Source organism: Clinocottus analis, unplaced genomic scaffold (genome assembly GCF_023055335.1).
Source record: "Clinocottus analis isolate CAN_PGR_092001 unplaced genomic scaffold, fCliAna1.0.p SCAF_3, whole genome shotgun sequence".
NCBI lineage: Eukaryota > Metazoa > Chordata > Actinopteri > Perciformes > Cottidae > Clinocottus > Clinocottus analis.
Window position 1 is genome coordinate 1,275,001 of NW_027176042.1, and position 19,692 is coordinate 1,294,692.

Genomic DNA, 19,692 nt, shown 5'->3' on the forward strand with positions numbered 1-19,692 from the left:
GTGTGGTTTTATTAAGCATGGGTAAAATCGATATTTTGCTCATGAATAACATATCGTTCCTTTGCTTTGCGTTAGCGTCACATGGCACATGCCGGGTTACAGGGCGGAGACACAACACATAATCCAGAATATGCCCGTTTTGCGTGCACATACACGTCACAAACCTCCATTCATTTTCATCCAAGTGCTATGAGTATATCCAGACACAAGGGGGTGCTGTTCCCCAAAGTCCTCCCCCTGTTTGACACGTTTGACATGTTTTGTGGCGAGGACAAGCAGTTAAAAAGTCTCTGTATTAACTTTAGCCAGTGCAAACAACACAAACACACAACTAATCAGTGCTGAAAGTGTGTGTGTGTGTGTGTGTGTGCTCACAGGGGTCAAGGTTATGTTTTTCTAAAAAAAAAATCCTTACATAACGTTTGGCTGCTGTCCCAGCGACGTGTTTCCCGTCTGCTCTTTTGTCAAAAGGGTCAAACTTTAAAGCCGTCTCATCTCGTGTTAGTGGACGCCTTTACGTCCAATCTTGTCTTTTTTTGTCTCTTTGGGTTTGGTTTTGGACGCCACGTGACGTGATCCCCCTCCCTCTCCTCTTGTCTTTGCAACCACACACACACACACACACACACACAGTCTCTGTTGTTCCAGAGGCTCAGCAGTTTAGATTCCTAAGCAGTGAGTCTCTCAGACACACCCAGACTCTGCCAACAACTGCAGCAAATTCACTTCACTCCTTTCACCCCTCAACTCTGCCTCCAGCGTCTCCACGTTCACCATGGCGTCTCTTATCAAACCGCAACATCCCTCCTCTCCAAAACCTGCCCTGACCCAGCCCAAAGTTTCTAAAGCAGACTTATTTATTTCCCCTGGCAGGCAGACGGTCAGTGGGTGTGTCTTTTTTTTGTGTGTGTGTCCGACTGTCCAATCTGACTCAGCCTGCTCTGCTGCCTTGTGACCGAGGAGGCGGAGCCGGAGCAGCACCGAGCTTGTTGTGCAGCTTCATGGAGGCGGAGCGTCGAGATTTTCACCAGCTGGGTGTGTGTGTGTGTGTGTCTTCTGTGTGTGTTTACATGCGTGTGAGTGCATGCATGTGTGCTTGACGTCCAGTGTGGGGGAATCTAATGCGAAGCGGCCTCCGGAGAGCATCTCGGTAGAATACACAGCAGCGTAGGAACACACACTCACCAGCAAACTTATGGTATGTATCCGGACAGCGTTTCCCTTTCATGCTCGCTCTCTTTTTGTAAATGTGTGTGTGTGGAAGTGCTTCCTGTCTGACGGATACCCAGTGAAGGTTTTTCACGGCTGCGGTTGTGTTCAGGGCTCATTGTTTAGCAGTTTGTGGCGATAAGTCTTCTGCCAAGTTTAGGAAAGTTGCGATTAGACGGAGGACTACTGTGTGAGTGTTTCATGTAGTTTTATGGACCTCTGAGAGCAGTTGTCGTCAGGGCAACAACCAAATAAACAGTAAATAATCTCCTCTATGTATTGAGGGATACTGCACTAATGTTTGATGATAATCAGGAGTAATGTGGCTTTAAACTAGATTAATGACAGCAGACTTTGTTGCTTATTGTTCGTATAAAAGTATGAGTCAGAGTGCACAAGACGGACAAATATAGCACAGCGAAATGGAAGATTGATGCTCGTGTTTCTCTTAGTTGCAGCAAACAAACAAACACAAACAGAGAGAAGTCACATCTTCTCACTCAGTTGGATGAACTAGCGTCTGAACTGTGGTACATTTAACAAGCGCCGGACGCCTCTGGACGCAGCTTTTGACTCCAGTGACATCAGTCTGGGTTCAGCCGGCTGTCTCTCTGTCACGTCTCCATCCTCATGAAGGCGTGTCAGGTCCGGCCCTCACATTTGCAAGTGTGCTCCACATTCTTCTCCTGATAACAGCGACTGGACGTTTCCACCAGGCCCGCTTCGACAAGTCGCCACAAAAAGTCGCAGCGTGAGCCGAGGAGCTGCTTTCCAGCCCGATTCACGTGTGTGTGTGTGTGTGTGTGTGTGTGTGTGTGGTTGATCGGGTGGGGCTCGGCATGAGTCATCAGTTTGCATTACAGGCACACAAGCCACTGCTTTTAATGGCGGGGTGTCGGATGATTCCTGGACACACGGCATTGTTGTTTTTTTGCGTTTCATTTCTGACAGAACAAAAGCGCCGTGAGTGGCGTGCGTCATCAGACGGCCTGAAGTCGAGCGTGTGTGTGTGTGTGCGCGCTTGCTCTTGTGCACCGATCATAAAACAGGACGTGGACTGAGGCAGCAAAACCTCGAGCACGCCAACAGTTTCCGTCTGAGAGGGTGATCCAAACTGAACGGATGCCAGTTTCAAACGAGCGCTGGTTTCAGGCGGCGCTGCGCTGCCGTCACCCTGAGCGGCTATTTTGATCGCACTCGCCACATTTCTCCCCGAATGACCACGATGTTCATATCAGGGTTGTGTTACCGACCACGTCAGTGTTGTCCTCGCTGGTTACCGCTACAGCAGCTCGGTGGATCTGTCTACTTGCATGCAGAGTGTGTGTGCGTGTGTGTGTGTGTGAGGTGAGCACCAGCTTGAGTGCCTTCCTAATAAAGTTGGTTTTGGTTCTGTAGGATTTTTAAAATAATCTTCCCCGTGTGGCCTCTCGGCTTCTGATTATGACGGGAGGTTTTCTCTGTTGGTCTGCTGAGCAGGAATGGAGTCTTTGAATCAGAATTGTCTTTCGTCCGTTTTATTCTCGCCAGAAGGAAAAGTCTGCACAGCCGCCTGCGACACAAGAGTCAATGAAACGACATGATGAGGGTCACAGCTCCACGGTGAAACAAAGAAAACACTGAGTACTGGCCACAGTCTGACCTTTTGTCTCTTGGTCCTTGAGATTAAAGAAGTCACAATCTCCTTTAGTCTGGGAAATCAAACCCCCATCAGTTCACGCTCTCCCCGATCTGTTTACCCCCCCCCTCCCTCCCTCATATGAATACACAAGGAAAACAGTCCTTTGACCCACTTCCATCATCACCATCTGCTTCCAACATCTAAATCAGTTGAGGCTCCATCTTCACATGACAATACAATATTCTACCATCACATGACGGACAGGTTGCTCCTGAGAATATCCATCCAGCTCTCTGTGCATCTGTGTTTGAATGTGTTTTAGTGTCCAAGTCTGTGACGTCGCTGATTCGCAGTCTCTCTTATTTAACAGCTGTTTACTCTCTCGTAAAACAGACACACGGCATCTATCGGCCCCTTCCCTTACCTCCACCACATTTCTACCAGGTACAGCTGTGTGACGTGTGTGTATTGCGTCTGTGCACAGGGCTGGACAGAATAACATGAACACCTGGTTATGCTGCAGGATTGTGAGGCGTTCCTGTTATTTTGTCCACCCCATGTCTGGCCTCGTGTTTGCATGAATCCTGTGAACTCCGGGTGAGCGTCTGTTCCCCAATGTGGGCGCTTTGGTTTTTGTCATGCGCTGATACTGATGGTTGTTTCGGTTGTTTCTGCTGTTGTTGTTGTTGTTGTTGTTGTTGTTGTAGCTCGAGCTTTAGCGCGCTGCTTGAGTCATGGCGGTGGAAATAAAGTCAGGTATCTCCAAGCGGAGAGCAGTCTGCATGAGGAATGTAGGAACGCTGCAGACGGAAAGCTTGCTGAGCGTTTGGGTGTGAGCCTCAGAGTTTATCTTTAGACACACACCTGATAGATAGGTAGATAGATAGATAGATAGATAGATAGATAGATAGATAGATAGATAGATAGAAAACTTTATTAATCCACAGACAAAAACACACATTACAAGAACAAACAGCAGAAAATGCCGTATGAAACAAGACACATAACCGACGTAGAAAGATGATGAATTTAAATGTAAAAACCACAACTAGAGGTGTTCATTAAAAAAATCAATAACCTGCATCCTATTTATTATTGTGAGAAGAGCCCCACATTTAGGAAAAAGCCCAACAAATGATCCAAGCTTTTATTTCAGTTCTTCACGTCTTTTGTTAACCGTAATCCAAGCTGACATCCAGACTCGTCTTGTATAGTTTGCGCTGCCCCTCCTGTCAGTTGTACAGTGCATTGTTTCTCATAATGAAGAAGATGAGCAGCCGGTTTGTTTGCCCGATGGAGAAGTGTTGGGGCGGGTCGCCGTGCGTGCTGCCTAACCTGTCTGTGGTAACCTGCAATTGTCAAACCCGGCGGCGGCGGCGGGTTGACTTGTGCGACGGCTTTTCACGTCAGGCCTCAAGGGGAGACTTTAGTTTGCGTCGTCTGAAGCATGGAGATTCCTCGCTGACATGGATGCTAATTGATGCGGACGCTAATTAGTGCGGTAATACTGTACATGTGCTTCTGAGCGCTAGTGTGTGAACATGTTATTGAAGGTGTGTGTGAGGGGTCAAAGAACAAGAAGAGATGTCATGTTACCTTGAGATTAACAAATATACGTATTGAAGTTTGTGGACGGCTTTCATACGACTGAAAGACACATGAGTCACCAAATCTGCTCGGCCAACTTCCTTTTTTATTCCCACAGACACATTTAGAGTTTGTGGCGAGTTTCACGTTTAGTTTGGATATGAAAAGCTTTGCGTTGGGCAATTCTGTGCACGTCTGTAAGCGAAAGTATAGAACGGCGTGATGACGTCATTCATTTTGGTCACGGAGACGAGATGTGTAAGACTTCCTGTTGTTGACTCTTTTTAACCTTTTTGAAACCGTGCGTGAAACTCCTCCCCGCTCCCATTTTAAGTCCCAGCATGCCCCGTTTATACAATCTATTAGCATAAAATACGTCTTTTTTTTTTCATTTTTGAACCGAACGACACAGTTTTTTGACTGAAACTCCTTCCTAACAGGACAAGACTTTGTTTTATTGTGATTTTTGTTGCAGATTCTGATTCTTTAGGTCCTAATCTTTCCAAAAAGGTGTCTTATTGACGCTCCAGGAGGCATTTTTGGGGGAATATGGCTCATATCATGCTGGATGTTCATAGTTACAATCAAAATATCTTTTAAAAGTGATTTTTTTTTGCAGATATAAAAGATTTTCCCAAGACTTTGCTGAACAAATACATCCAATAAACACAAGTATTGGAATCTATTTGGGGTTCCTACGACGACGTCTTTAAATGATGTCAATGTAGCAGCTAAGATTTCCTCGCTATTAGCCGCTAATTCCAGTTTTAATGCTAAGCTAATCACACGTGGCTTCATGTTCACCGCGTAGACATGAGCGTGGTGTCAACATGTCATCTCACTCTCAGTAAAAAGCTATGGTGGGTTAAAACAGTTGTTTTTTAAAATTCTCGTTACATCAATCGATGAATGAAATACCAGACAACCCCGTATCTGTGGCTGTCGTTCAAACTTTAGCACCATTCAAAACATTAGTTTTCGTAATTTAGTGATGAAAACATCGTCGCTGGTGGATTCCTGCTCAACTTGCAAAACACATCTGACTCATCATGCATTACTACCCAGCATGCAGCTCACCTCTGCTTCCTTTTTTTCATTTTTTTGGGTGGGTGGGGGGTAACTGGGCAACAATCAACATTTCCTGCAGTAACAGGAGCAACACGACCCGCTGAAGCGAGGAGGAGCCCTGTGACCTCACTTCCTCCTTTCTGCCACTTCCTCCCTACATGCTCTCTCCAAACAACATTATGTTTACTCTAAGTCAGTTCATCCTTCTTTCTAAACAGATAAAATATGCCAAAAGAAAACAAGGAAGTAGAATAGGACATGTCGGGGTGGTTAATATTATTCATTTGTCTGATCTCACTGCACTACACTCCTGCAGCTAAAAGCATCGTTGTCACAGGGCGACAGCTGAGAACACCTGTGTCCTTTTGTTTCACAAAACATTTGAGCCACGAAGATGCCCGATAGTGGAGTAACCACACAAACCCTGAGCTGTGTGTGTGTGTGTGTGTGTGTGTGTGTGTGTGTGTGTGTGTGTGTGTGTGTGTGTGTGTGTGTGTGTGTGTGTGTGAGGCAATCCCTCATTGAGCTGCACTCGTTTCAAAATGAGAGATCTTGACGGTGGTGTAATTCACAACGCACTCCGTCTCTGTGTTTCCGTTCACTCGCAGGACTCATTCACACACACACACACACACACACACACACACACACACACACACACACACGGCCCCCCGGCTTTGCCCTCCATCATCTGCCTGCTCGGCGTCTGGCTTGACAGATTAACTCACTCAGAGGCTCACGGGTGCGTTCACAGACGCCTGATAATGATAATTGACACTCGACATAGTTTTCATGTCACAGGACTCACCCCCTCCCTCCCTCCCCCTCCCCCCTCCGTCACTCACAGGCATACACATGACGATGGAGCGCGTACTGTAAATTACCAGATGTTTTTTTCCAGTGCAGTGACTCGGACGAGTAATGTTCAGTAACTGGCTCGGTTGAGTCTACGATGACGCGCCGCAGCACAATGCGTCGGGTTGCATGTGAAGCTCACTGCAGTCTGAAGCGTCGTCAGTCGGGTGGAGGCTCCACCTGCAGGAGCTGGGCCGGGCCCTGAAGCGCTCTGGGCTCCACCTGGAGACCGGCGCACGGCTCCAAAATACTGTGAAAATACTGTACACGCACAGCTGCTTCCACAAAGGAGTGTACTTAGTGCGTTCTTTGTGTACTTCTGTACGCTTAAAACAACATTTTCTTCAGTTCTCCTTTTGAACAGAGGACACGTGAGAGTAATATGTTATTGAATTATTAAGAAAAGTGCATCATATATCATTACATAGATCCTAGAATGACTTGGGTTTGTATTGTTTTATATACTTAGACATGTTAATGAACACATTGACTGCTGTTAATGCTCTGTTAAAAACGTTATTTTGAGTCAATGAGACACAGGATCTGAATACTGAATCTGTTTCCACTTGTCTGTCGTCAAACTTCTGAAAGAAACATTTAGAAATCAGCCGCTGTGACGTCTGCATGTTGCTGCTCTCTCCAGAGTTGCTTATCATAGTAATAGCAATCATATTTATTATTAAATAGTAGCCGTTTTAATTCCAAAGAAATATGAATACAAGCTATATTTGTAAAATATATAACACATGTTTTATTTTAGGACTCGATCATATATTTCCTGATAAGAAATACTGCTTCTGTCAGCAGTTTGAGGACTGTGCGTCATCACTTTTATATTTATCAGATGCAGAAACCTCATCAGGAGGAAAACGTGACGTCTCTGCATCGTCGGTGCAGACGTGTCCTGTCCTTCATCCCCGGAGACTGATGTCAACTAACTTGTTGTCGGCCACAAAGTCGCACAATTCAGGCTGCAACGCAGCGCAGCGTTTGTGGGCAGTGTGACATAATGCTCAGTGCTTCCCTCTGCTTCTCTTTAAACATGCGTTTCATTCATCCAAAGCAACTATCAATGAGTGCGTTCAACCGTGAGAACAAACTCAGAACAACAAGGAGATCAAGAAAGTGCATTTTCTTTAATTAGGTCAAATTACAAAGTGCTATAAGTGAGAGCTAACTCAGTGCTACTAAAGAGCTAACACTGCGCTACCTTCCTTATTCAAGGTGTGTTTTTAGTTTAATGTGTAAAAAGATGTGTTTTTAGACACAGAAACTGTCTTTTCCCTCTCCGTCCTGAAATGGAATATTTAGCTTTTCCTCTTGTGAAAACGAGACGTTTCTGTGTGTGTGTGTGTGTGCGTGTGTGTATGTGTGTGTGCATCTTGAAATTATTTTGTTAGATTTTTTTACTGCCTGTGCATAACTTTTCTCTGTCTCTCTCTCTCTCTCTCTCTCTCTCTCTCTCTCTCTCTCTCTCTCTCTCTCTCTCTCTCTCTCTCTCTCTCTCTCTCTTTGTCTCTCTCTCTCTCCAGTCGCAGTCGAACCAGGCCACACCCAAACCGGCCGCTCAGGTCTCCAATGTGAAACCTGCACAGTTCGAGGTATCAGACATTCCTCCTCTCACCTCATCTCTCTTTGCCTTTGCCAACTTCCTTTGTGCGATCAGTGAATGGTTGTTTGACCTTTGACCTGCTCATGATCTGGACTAAGTGTAGCATGATGACTTCCTTTGCTTCACGTTTTTACTGGCTTTACGTCGCGTGAGGTCGCGTTTAGCTGCGTCCTCGTAGCGCACAATGAAACGTTTCTCTTCCTTCCATTCAAGCACAGAGTTACACCCAGTTTCTCACTGGGATGCCGCTCAACCCTTTAACGCTGCTCGCAAACAATACACCAAAGGGATAGTTCCCCTGGTGTTGTTGGAGAACTTTTCACGTATTATGATCGTTCTTAAATGTTCCTTTTTGAGTGGAACTTCAGGACGTGGACGTGTTCGTGTCGTCTGCCTGTAAATTCAACAGGAACTCAGATTTTTTGCATGTTTTTAGGAGTTATTTTAACACATCGGCGTGATGTCTGTTGCTATTTTTATCAGCAGTGAAAGCTCTGAAAGTGTCTGAATGACTAGATGGTGTCTTAAAACACGTCTTCAGCGGCGTTGTGGCTGTTCAACATCAACAGCTCCATTGCCTCACCTGCCTGCGAGGACGCTCTTTAACATTGTGACGGACAGATAGTGTTTTGCCACCCCGGCCTTCAGCGGCGGGGCGTCGTCATCCTCTATTCTGGTGCCTGGCTCGTAGAGAAAAGCTTCGGTGGGATATTTCAACTCTGAAAGGGGCCTGTGTGCAGAAAGGGGTATTTAAAATAGTACGTTGCGAGGCATTGTCACAGTTTAAACTTACCAAGTTAATTATAGACTGAGCTTGTATTACTCAGTCATTAACCTTTAGCTTTAAGCGGCTCTTGTTAGCAGCTGACTTCACTGCTGTTTTAACAGTAGCAGTAGTTCAATGTGTAGCTTCAGGATCCACGATTCTGTCGTGGTGATGTCATCAGGGTCTGTTTCTTTAGTCCAGAGCCACTGACAACATCATACGTGTGTTATCACAGGCTGTTGGTCCAAGTAAACTGACATTTCTGTGTGAAATGAAACAATAAGTACATGAACAACTGCCACAAAACAAACAGATTTGCTCCATGCAGAAGAAGATAACCGACTTTTCAACTTCTCCTCACCTGCTGCGTTGCAGAAGCCGTCGTCGGGATCCGGCATGGCCGCGAAGCCTCGGCTGTTCACCGCGACATCGAGCGAAGTCACGCACGGTGGCGTCGCGGCGGGAGGAAGCGCTTCAGTTGGGAGAGCGGGAAAAGCCAAACCCGAGGTAGAGAGAGAGAGACGCTGGATGCGGATACACAAGCGGAAGAGGGCTTTTTGGGGCTTTTTGAACCACTGCTTCCTTCCATCTTCTGAGCTCCTTGTGAGGCCGCTGCCTCTCTTCTTCCTCCTCTTCTTCACTGGCTTCATCTTCTTCTTTTCCTCTTTGCAACACATCGTGTGCCTCCTCTCAGCCACCCCCAAAAACCTCTTGACCCCCTTTCAGAAGCTCAACATCACGTCGTGGCGCTTGGGATCGAGCGCTCGTCACCGACTCTGTGAGCTGCGCATCTTTCTGGTGACTTTTTAACACGTGCTCCTTGGTTTGTAGACTAACACGACGCCGGCGGGCGCTACTGTTATTGACATGTCGTCAGCTGGGGCGACCTTTGTCGACATGACATCGGCTGGGCCGAGTGGCGGTCCCAAAGAGATGTCAAAGGTAACGGCGTACTCACGACGAAAAGCGCTGCTCTGCGCTTGTTCTGTTTTTTTAATTTACATTACTGCTGATCATTTTACTGAAATCTATTGATTTTCCACCAACCGGGCAGCACGCAGGTGGCGGCCATGTTGGATTGAGGCTGTGCTGCTGTCAGGTTGTAATGTCTTGTGATGAGAGAAGTGTCGGATCACGCCGTGCGCTCGTGGGAAACTCTTGTGTCAGCTGCTTAAGAGCAGCACATGATCTTTTCCATAACGCCCATGGTTGCTCAATACATTGCTTATTGTGACAGTAAATCTCTTTTGGATTGATTGGAGGTTTTTAGATGACATTTTCTAATTGCGCAGCTGGTGAATACGGACACATAAACAGTATCAGGGCTTCCTGAGCACACTTAACATTCTCTGCCATAAACAACTGGAGCTAATTTCCAGGCTCTTGTTAGCTTGACCGGGAGAAAGAAAAACTTTTGGGAAAAAGGTCAGCAGTAGTGTAAAATATTCAACGTGTTTTTTTACTGGGTGAAAAAGCAGATTGATGTAACCAATCACACCGATCAGGGGTCACATCAGTCTCAGTAGACGCATTCAAAACGTTGTGATGTCATGAGAGGAATGGTGATTTATGGGAGGTACATTCCTTCACGGTGGTTGCAGCAGGGACTACAACCAGCATGACATCCAGTGAATAAAACTACAATTCCCACTCAGCAGTGCAGGCACGCCAAGGCTGCTGCACAGCTGAAAGGGTTGAGGCTGATGACGCTGCAGAAAGCTGGTGTGAGGGAGGAGACAGGAGTGCAGGAGGTTATGTTAAAGACAAGGAACCAGCAGAAAACTGAAGTACTTGTGTTTGTTTTGTACAACACCTTTTTGTTAAGAAAAATCTAAATACAGAACTTTGAGTTAAGGAAACTCTCGCCTGTCGTCTTGATTTGTGTACCCACGCCTCACCTCACGATCCCGACGTCTCAAGACATCACAACGTGTGTTTTTGCTCGAGTTAGACTCCAGCGGCAGATCTGACCAGAGATCATCGTCCATTTTGTCCTGCTCTGTTTTCACAAACAGATTTAGATACAAACAGATAAACAGATATTGTTCACATCTCTTGTCAACGTGTCGGCTGGATTTAGAAAGGCTGTGAATCTCTCATCCTTGTGTTTTAAGTAATTATTTGGCTACATGTTCGTAGACTGCTGCTGTCTCTCAAGTCAAAGCCTCCACCACAGTTCCTTCTGCTGCCGGAGCCGCTGTGACCAAACCTAAAGAGTCCCCCAAAAGCACGGCCAAGGTAGACTCCACTGCTCCACGGCGCCTCAGACTCTTGGTGACGACTCCCTCGTGGAGTCCTTTTCAAGGCTTTCTTTCTGCAACACGTCCTTTGTGTCACGGAGTCGTTTTCTTACTTTCTCTACCTGAGAAAACTCTGATTCTTGCTTTTGGACGTTGCTCGCTTTGGGAACGGTGACGGGTAGGGAAAGTATGAAGGCCGGTTGTTCTATGCGACGCTTTGTTCAGCTTTCCCACGCTTGGTATTATACTTGCAAATGTTGCACACCTGTCCACTGACAGAGGATCGGCTGCAGTTTGTTGGTTTGTCTTCTCGCTCTCTAAACTAATGTCTGTCATTACATTGGTGGGGGATCTTTTTGGTGGTATAGTACTGATTGTGTGCATATACAGCAGATCTGTAATGCTACTAGACGTGATGTACTTGGCCTGTAATATAATCAAACTGTATTTTAGAGCGCCACTGCCACCACAACAGTCAAAGCTGATGTGCATAAAGTTGACCCTGCTAAAACCCCAAAGCCAGTCGCCACGCTCGGGTCTGGATATGTGTCTGTGTCTGGGAAGACGGAAGCCAGACCGACACAACACTCAAAGGTAGACCATCGAGAAACCATTAAGGGTGGAGGCTTTCATCTGGTGTGTTTCCTGTCCGTAGAGTATTAATAAATATGCTGCATCGGGTAATGCCATCATGCACGACTGAGCCGTGTACAAGGGAACTTTTTCCTGCAGTTTCTTGAGTGATGACACATACTACAAATCCCAGCACACACGCCTGTTTTCATGTTGTGTGGGTGCTGACTCTGCATCTGTGTTGCAGGTTCAGGTGGAGATTCCTCCTGCAGCCGCTAAAGGAGTCCAAGAGGTAAATACTGACCGAAGCAGTACGAGTTTGCATTTGTGAAGCATGTCGCTCGCTCCAGTGTGCTGAGTTGTGTGGCATGCGCAGGTGGATCCGTTCGATGCCCTCGCCAGCATCCTGCCGTCGGCCGACGCGATCGCGCCCCGGCAGCCCGTGTACACGGGGCCGGAGGTCACAGAGGTACGGCGCAGTAGCACGCATGAGCTGTCTGTATTCACACCCAGCAGACCTGCGATTGCGCGGAGCTGCAGCATGAAGCTACCGCGAGTAACTGTGTGTCGCATGTGTCGCAGCTTAACGTCACCTCCGAGGAGGGGCACATGACGGGAGGAGGAGACTGCCCTTTGCCTCCAGGCTACAGATTTGAAGATATGGTCAGTTTCACGCCTCCTTCAAATCTCTCCTTCCCTCGCCGCTGCGCCGACTGCCACCAGAGTGTGTTTTTGTTTGTTGCATTGAGGGACGCGTTGCATGTGTTGTACGGACGCTCGTGTTGAGTTGTAATTTGCCAATGCTGTGAACGCCGTGAACAAAAATCCATTCAACGGCATTGTGTCGGAGATGAAGAGGGCTGAGAGTCAACTTTCAAATGTTTTTTGGTGCCTAACAGAATGTGTCTTTAATATTTAATATAAAAACTATCATGTACCAAAAGTTTGCATTAATAGCCTGTTTCATGATTTAGTTCCAGTTTGAAATAGAATTTCTATTACATTTTTTATAGTTGTATTATTTATTTTGTTGTTCAAAGAATCTCATATCATATTGGCGCAAATATTGTTCAACCCGTTGAAAACTGTGGAACCACATTTTGGCTCCAGACCTCCTTTTCCCTGTGTTTAAGTCGTCGTAGGAACCCCAAATTAATTCCAATACTTGTGTTTATTGGATGTATTTGTTCAGCAAAGTCTTGGGGATCTGCAAAAAAAATCACTTTTAAAAGATATTTTGATCGTTACTATGAACATCCAGCATGATATGAGCTAGATTCCCAAAAAAAGCCTCCTGGAGCGTCAATAAGACACCTTTTTGGAAAGATTAGGACCTAAAGAATCAGAATCTGCAACAAAAATCACAATAAAACAAAGTCTTGTCCTGTTAGGAAGGAGTTTCAGTCAAAAAACTGTGTCGTTCGGTTCAAAAATGGAAAGATAATCCATATTTTATGCCAAAAGAATGTCTGAATGGGGCATGCTGGAACTTAAAATGGGCGCGGGAGGATTTTCGCGCCCAGATATGTATGGCCAGATATACCACGAGAGGAAAATGAGAGGATGTTGAGGATTATTTTGTAATGAATGTGACCTCACAGCCTTTAAAGCAGAATCTGTTAACTCCTTAAGTTACTTCAGCATCTAATCTTTTTTCTCTTTTATCTAAAATGTCTTCTTTTCTTTTTTAGCCTCCAGCCCCTGCTGACGTGAAACCACAGGACGTCCCGGTGAGTGAACCTCGGGGTTACGGCCTCCCGCGTCGTGCTTGTGTCCTCTTTAAACTCACTGACTGGTTTCCAACACACTCGCACAGACTCGCACATTGCACACACATCCAGGAAGCTCTGTTCCCTCTAGAGGAGCTGCTGGCGCCTCTAGAGGGGAGAATGTGGCATTGCACTGTTGTCTCAGCAGAGAACACAACCCAACACACACACACACCTTCTCTATTCAAGCTCGTTGGCTCTTGTCTGACCGAACCCAAACACGCAAAACCACACAGGAACACACCCGCGGCCTCACAACACACATCTTTGATCACCGCCCATTTGTTAAGTTACCAAATAGTTCAGGACCGTATACGCTCACCCTCACCCGCCCCACATTTGCATCACAGCTTACTCACACTTTGCTATCTTATCGAGCCAGAGGCGTCTTCAGCTGCGTCTCATGATCTGTTTTTTACCCCCGGACACGTTCCTTCAGGGTTTTTGTGTTTTCCGTTTGGATGTTTGTCATGTTTTCAAGTGTTTTTTTAGTTTTTTATATGTCGAAATTGTATTTTCAGGGAGTTTATTTGTGTCTCTATGGAATGTGAAGGGTGTGCCTGTTCTTTTCCCTCATTGTTGGTACATACTGTCTGGTTTGCATTATTTTGCCCTTTTCTTTGCCTTCTGGCTTGGCCAGGCGTGCCCTCTAGTGGAGAAGCGCGTGGCTTTTATGAAACCCTAAATGAATCATATTACATACACATATTTGTTAAATTATCTAGATATTCAAGGTTTTTTATTTCGACATTTAGACATTTTGACAGTGCAGACACATTGGAATTTGAGTCAGTTATTTAAAATAGAAACACACTTTAATAGGAAGGAGAAAGAATATAAACACGATACATATAATGTGCAAAGGGTGGTGGTATGTACAATTAAAGCTGCTTTTGTTTATTAAACAACAGTAATAAACAGACTATATGACATGATTGTCATCTGGTGGTGATGTGTGCTCTGTTCTTCATCTCAGAAACCGATGAGCACTGGCGAGGCCCTGGATTCTCTTTCAGATGCTTTCATGACGCCAGCTGTTGCACCCCAGAAGCCAGAGGTCGTACCGTTACACACCCATGTGCTCTTTTCACACAAGTCCATACTTAAACTTCCTAGTTTGGCATCTCTGTTCCTGGCAGAAAGCCCCCAGAATATACGCACATGTTCCTCCATGGAATTGAAGGCGTCGTTTTGTGCTAACAATCATTTTTCTTCCTACAAATATGTAGAAAAAGGTTTCCGTCGAGAGCGTCAGTGCCTCGTCAGCCGGCCCTGCTAACTTCGCTCCTCCCCCTGTGAAGGTAAAGTCTAATCAACGTAGAAGTCTCTGACTGAAGGAGCTTAAAAATGTCGTCGTCTAATGTCGTGTCTCCGGTGCAGACCGGCGCGCGTCCTCCCGCTGATAAAAAAGCCAAGATGGAGGAAGCGTCGTGTGATTTCTCGCTGGCGTCTGGACTGAATACCAAGCCCAAGACCGACGGGGTAGGAGCTGAAGTGGACGAGAAGCTTTGCACCCATGTCCTCGTCCTCGTCCGTATTGATGTGGTTGAACAATATGTGAGAGATTCATACATTTTATATCCTGCAGAGAACGGTTTGTCCACCGAAGGAGCCCGGAGTCGTTATGGCTGGACGACCACAACAAGCAAAGACTGATGCGGTAATACAATACTTAAACTGCATGATATAAAAAGTGAAGTGGTTATGTTTCCTCCTCTTGCCTTCATCATCATCATCCTCCTTCTACTTAATTCACTTTCCATCAACATTACTGCAGTTTCATGTTGTACTTCCTGTCCCGTTTCCCTCCTCAGGGTGACTCCATGTCTCTGGATGCTCTCAGTGCTCTCGTCGACACGTTGCCAGAAGACAAACCCAAACCTAAACTCCCCGAACTCAGACCGGAGGACATCGTGTCGGTAGGAGCGCGGGCCGCCACGCAGTCCAGACACAATTTCATCTCCATCCAGTAACGGCTCCAGAAAATGTCTTATCCCGTCCTCTTTTCTCTTCTTCACAGGAGGAGAAACACAAGAAGGAAAAGGGTGTGCTCGTAGGGGAGAGGGACGACTCCATTCATCCAGATTACAGGTTTAAGGAGGACCAACTCAAAAAACTGCCTGCTCCAAAACCTGAGGTACAAATTATCTTCCAGGTCCTTATGTATCACTGTAATATAATTACAGTAGCAACAATATATTCATCTACACTACATATATATGTATCTCTCCTCTGTGTCCACCGTCTGCAGCCGACCATGGCTACTGGTGACGCTCTGGACATTTTGTCTGAAGGCTTCATGACCTCTTCAGCAGCTCCTGTTGTCCAGGCTCCTCTTCCAAAGGTACGCCGTCGCTCTGTCACTGGTAACAACGGACAACATTGTGTGTATACTGCACACACATGCAGTTGTGATCTCTTTAAATGTTGTCTCTGTTGGTTGTTTTAGAAAGCCCCTGCAGCTGTGAGTCCTGCTGATAAAAAGGCCAAGATGGGCAAAGTCTCAGATGATTTCTCTCTGGAGGCTGGACTTGATTTTCCAACTGTCACGGTAGAGCAAGCTCATGTCTCCTCTCGTGGCCTTTTCATGCTGACCTCTGCTATGTCTATGACTATGGCTTTGAGATGTTACTGTACAGTTTTGGAGAAAAGTGACTTCAAAGTCAGCTTCAATCACATGATATTCATAATTTCCAATATTCCAACTGCTATAAAAACAGCACACGTATGTATGTATATATATATATATATATATATATATATGTATGTATGTATGTATGTATGTATGTATGTATGTATGTATGTATGTATGTATGTATGTATGTATGTATATATATATATATATATATATATATATATATATATATATATATATATATATATATATATATATATATATATATATATATATATATATATATATATCGATCTATCGATATCAGTCATAACCTCCACTTATTGAAGTTCAACAAAGATCCTTTAAGTTCAACCAAACTGACTGGAAACATTTTAATGATGTTTTTTACCAAAGTCCAGCTATCATAAAAGATATAGAATAAATATCAACCTTGTATACATATTGATGCATTTGCTGTCATCTCTTTGGATCCCCGTGGCTAACGCAGGCTTGTGGTCATGTTCGGCAGGTCGCGTGGTTGTGAATTGCTCACAGTGCTGAATTTTGTGCTCAGAAAAAAAAAACTTTGCTCGGTGCTGAAAATAATTAGAAGGAATGGTTGTAACATTTGCTAATTTGGCACAAAGTACAGCCGAGGCTGATGATGACATTAGTATTCAGTATCCAGGAACCAATTGAGAGGAAAAGTCAAGAGATTGTCTGGGAGCCATGAATTTCTGTTGCAGAATGTTGTGTCCATCCAGCTCCACCGACAGTGATTACTCTAACGTTCAATGTCCTTTCTGGTGTCTGGTGTAGAAAGCAGAGCCCTCGTTGGCCGCATGTATGGCTTCTGCTCCTGGTAAGAACGCCACAACGGCACAGCGTCCTGCTGCAGGAAAGGACGCCACTGATGGCCAGCAAAAGACTGCTCAGGTGAGCTCCAGGAACTACACAGATTCTCAGTAATCTCAGCCGTGCAGGCCGACCTGTGCATGCGAACCAGAAATCCTTTTTTCTTGGAAATGTCTACGACATTTTTTTTATTTTTTGTTTGAGAAGTGGTTTCATGTTGTACTTCCTGTCCCGTTTCCCTCCTCAGGGTGACTCCATGTCTCTGGATGCTCTCAGTGCTCTCGTCGACACGTTGCCAGAAGACAAACCCAAACCTAAACTCCCCGAACTCAGACCGGAGGACATCGTGTCGGTAGGAGCGCGGGCCGCCACGCAGTCCAGACACAATTTCATCTCCATCCAGCAACGACTCCAGAAAATGTCTTATCCCGTCCTCTTTTCCTTTTTCACAGGAGGAGAAACACAAGAAGGAAAAGGGTGTGCTCGTAGGGGAGAGGGACGAGTCCATTCATCCAGATTACAGGTTTAAGGAGGACCAACTCAAAAAACTGCCTGCTCCAAAACCTGAGGTACAAACTCACTTCCAGGTTCTTATGTATAATTACAGTAACAACAAGATATTCATCTACACTACATATATATGTATCTCTCCTCTGTGTCCACCGTCTGCAGCCGACCATGGCTACTGGTGACGCTCTGGACATTTTGTCTGAAGGCTTCATGACCTCTTCAGTAGCTCCTGTTGTCCAGGCTCCTGTTGTCACCCCCTCAGCTCCTCCTGCACAGGTACGCTGTGGATCTGTTCCTGGGACCTGAAGCCAAAACCTGCAGCATGAAGGAATTGATGCACTTGATTGTGAATGGCCCCTCACGATCACATGACCTAATCCCGATAGAACACCTCTGGGACATTATGTTTGTCTCAGACCGACCTGGGAGGACGTCTCATTAGGAGCACGCCACGACGTTGCCACAATTGAATTTTGGCAAAAGGACCAGCCTGCCACATCATTTTTTCACTTAGATTTTCGGGGTGTCTATGAAATCAAGCCCCTCTGTCAGCTGAAACTTGTATTTCCATCAAAAGATGTGCCATCCTTTCATTCCCAAGACATTAATCTATCCATATCAGTATAGATATCCAACATAATGTTTTTCCCACATTGAGATCTGATTAGTTTTCAAAGTGTTCCCTTTAAAAAATTTTAGCAGCATAATTGCAGCAGATGAAACATACACAGAAACAGTTTTGATGACGGCATTTGGATTTTTTGGTTAGATTGTTTCCATTGATTGATTGAAGCTGCGTCTGGCAGCCGGTTAGCTTAGCATCAGGAATGGGAGACAGTGTCCCCGTCTCTGTCCAAAAGCAAAAAACATCTGCCAATCAGCACCTCTCAGGATCACTGATTAACAATCAGTTATATTCGTTATATCTTGTGTTTAACCCACAAATACACCAAAGTGTAAACATTTTGCTTTTGGACATAGCCGGGCTAGCGGATGCCTCTTGTTTCTCATCTTTATGCTAAGCTAAGCCAACCCTTTCCCAGCTTCATTTCACATTACTATTATTTTAGATTCCTTTGTTCATTTCCCCCCTTTTTTATCACTAAAAACTATTATTCTTGTGTTCTTTTGTTGTTGTTTTCAGACCAAAGTAGAGGATTTGTCAGCTGTGGATTTTCTTCTTGACGATTTTGTGGCTCCAGCTAAAGTTTCTGGAGTTCAGGCAGCTGCTCTTGCGCCCGCCAAGAAGACACCCGAGGTAAACTATTGGTGTGTGTGTGTGTGTGTGTGTGTGTGTGTGAAACAATGTGTGCTTCCAGAGTGTGTGTCTCCTTACTGAGTTAATAGAATAAGTTGAACTGGTACAGTAATCTCAGCCGTGCAGGCCTACCTGTGCATGCTCCCATGTATTTTTTTAATCCTCATGTCCCGCTGTACGTCTTTGTGTTCCTGTAGAGAACGGTTTGTCCACTGAAGGAGCCCGGAGTTGTTGTCACAAAGCCCAAGACTGATGCGGTAATACAGGAAACAGAAATACCTTTTTTTTTGGAACTGTCTACTATATTTTTTAGTCTTGTTTAAACTGCATAAAATGAAAAGTGAAGTGGTTATGGTTCCTCCCCTTGCCTTCATCATCATCCTCCTTCTACTTAATTCACTTTCCATCAACACTACTGCAGTTTCATGTTGTACTTCCTGTCCCGTTTCCCTCCTCAGGGTGACTCCATGTCTCTAGATGCTCTTAGTGCTCTCGTCGACACGTTGCCAGAAGACAAACCCAAACCTAAACTCCCCGAACTCAGACCGGAGGACATCGTGTCGGTAGGAGCGCGGGCCGCCACGCAGTCCAGACACAATTTCATCTCCATCCAGTAACGGCTCCAGAAAATGTCTTATGCCCTCCTCTTTTCTCTTCTTCACAGGAGGAGAAACACAAGAAGGAAAAGGGTGTGCTCGTAGGGGAGAGGGACGACTCCATTCATCCAGATTACAGGTTTAAGGAGGACCAACTCAAAAAACTGCCTGCTCCAAAACCTGAGGTACAAATTATCTTCCACGTCCTTATGTATCACTGTAATATAATTAAAGTAGCAACAATATATTTATCTACTCTACATATATATGTATCTCTCCTCTGTGTCCACCGTCTGCAGCCGACCATGGCTACTGGTGACGCTCTGGACATTTTGTCTGAAGGCTTCATGACCTCTTCAGCAGCTCCTGTTGTGCAGGCTCCTGTTGTCACCCCCTCAGCTCCTCCTGCACAGGTACGCTGTGGATCTGTTCCTGGTACCTGAAGCCAAAACCTGCAGGGCGACGAACAGATGAATCATAGCAGCAGATGAAACGTACACAGAAACAGTTGGGATGACGGCTTTTGGATTTCTTTAGGAAGATTGGTTCCACTGTG

The 19,692-nt window shown here is 45.5% G+C and overlaps 1 protein-coding gene across 19 annotated transcripts in view; it reads left to right on the forward strand.

The window, feature by feature from the left end:
• Nucleotides 1-19,692, forward strand: part of cast (calpastatin) — a 35,996-nt gene that overhangs the window by 10,517 nt on the left and 5,787 nt on the right. For 2 of the 19 annotated variants that reach the window (XM_068594010.1, XM_068594011.1), the window contains exons 2-27: nucleotides 3,224-3,274; nucleotides 7,873-7,941; nucleotides 9,094-9,225; nucleotides 10,858-10,956; nucleotides 11,412-11,552; nucleotides 11,779-11,823; nucleotides 11,908-12,000; nucleotides 12,114-12,194; nucleotides 13,223-13,261; nucleotides 14,277-14,357; nucleotides 14,530-14,601; nucleotides 14,681-14,782; nucleotides 14,889-14,960; nucleotides 15,115-15,219; nucleotides 15,321-15,437; nucleotides 15,552-15,644; nucleotides 15,750-15,851; nucleotides 16,737-16,853; nucleotides 17,020-17,124; nucleotides 17,225-17,341; nucleotides 17,445-17,558; nucleotides 18,427-18,540; nucleotides 18,738-18,797; nucleotides 18,999-19,103; nucleotides 19,205-19,321; nucleotides 19,436-19,549. In XM_068594010.1, coding sequence (XP_068450111.1) covers nucleotides 3,224-3,274; nucleotides 7,873-7,941; nucleotides 9,094-9,225; nucleotides 10,858-10,956; nucleotides 11,412-11,552; nucleotides 11,779-11,823; nucleotides 11,908-12,000; nucleotides 12,114-12,194; nucleotides 13,223-13,261; nucleotides 14,277-14,357; nucleotides 14,530-14,601; nucleotides 14,681-14,782; nucleotides 14,889-14,960; nucleotides 15,115-15,219; nucleotides 15,321-15,437; nucleotides 15,552-15,644; nucleotides 15,750-15,851; nucleotides 16,737-16,853; nucleotides 17,020-17,124; nucleotides 17,225-17,341; nucleotides 17,445-17,558; nucleotides 18,427-18,540; nucleotides 18,738-18,797; nucleotides 18,999-19,103; nucleotides 19,205-19,321; nucleotides 19,436-19,549 — 2,457 coding nt within the window. Of the gene's footprint in view, nucleotides 1-1,049; nucleotides 1,199-3,223; nucleotides 3,275-7,872; nucleotides 7,942-9,093; nucleotides 9,226-9,600; nucleotides 9,661-10,857; nucleotides 10,957-11,411; nucleotides 11,553-11,778; nucleotides 11,824-11,907; nucleotides 12,001-12,113; nucleotides 12,195-13,222; nucleotides 13,262-14,276; nucleotides 14,358-14,529; nucleotides 14,602-14,680; nucleotides 14,783-14,888; nucleotides 14,961-15,114; nucleotides 15,220-15,320; nucleotides 15,438-15,551; nucleotides 15,645-15,749; nucleotides 15,852-16,736; nucleotides 16,854-17,019; nucleotides 17,125-17,224; nucleotides 17,342-17,444; nucleotides 17,559-18,426; nucleotides 18,541-18,737; nucleotides 18,798-18,998; nucleotides 19,104-19,204; nucleotides 19,322-19,435; nucleotides 19,550-19,692 lie in introns of those variants that run through there. The other 17 variants (XM_068594020.1, XM_068594022.1, XM_068594013.1 and 14 more) reach the window with 16 other exon arrangements.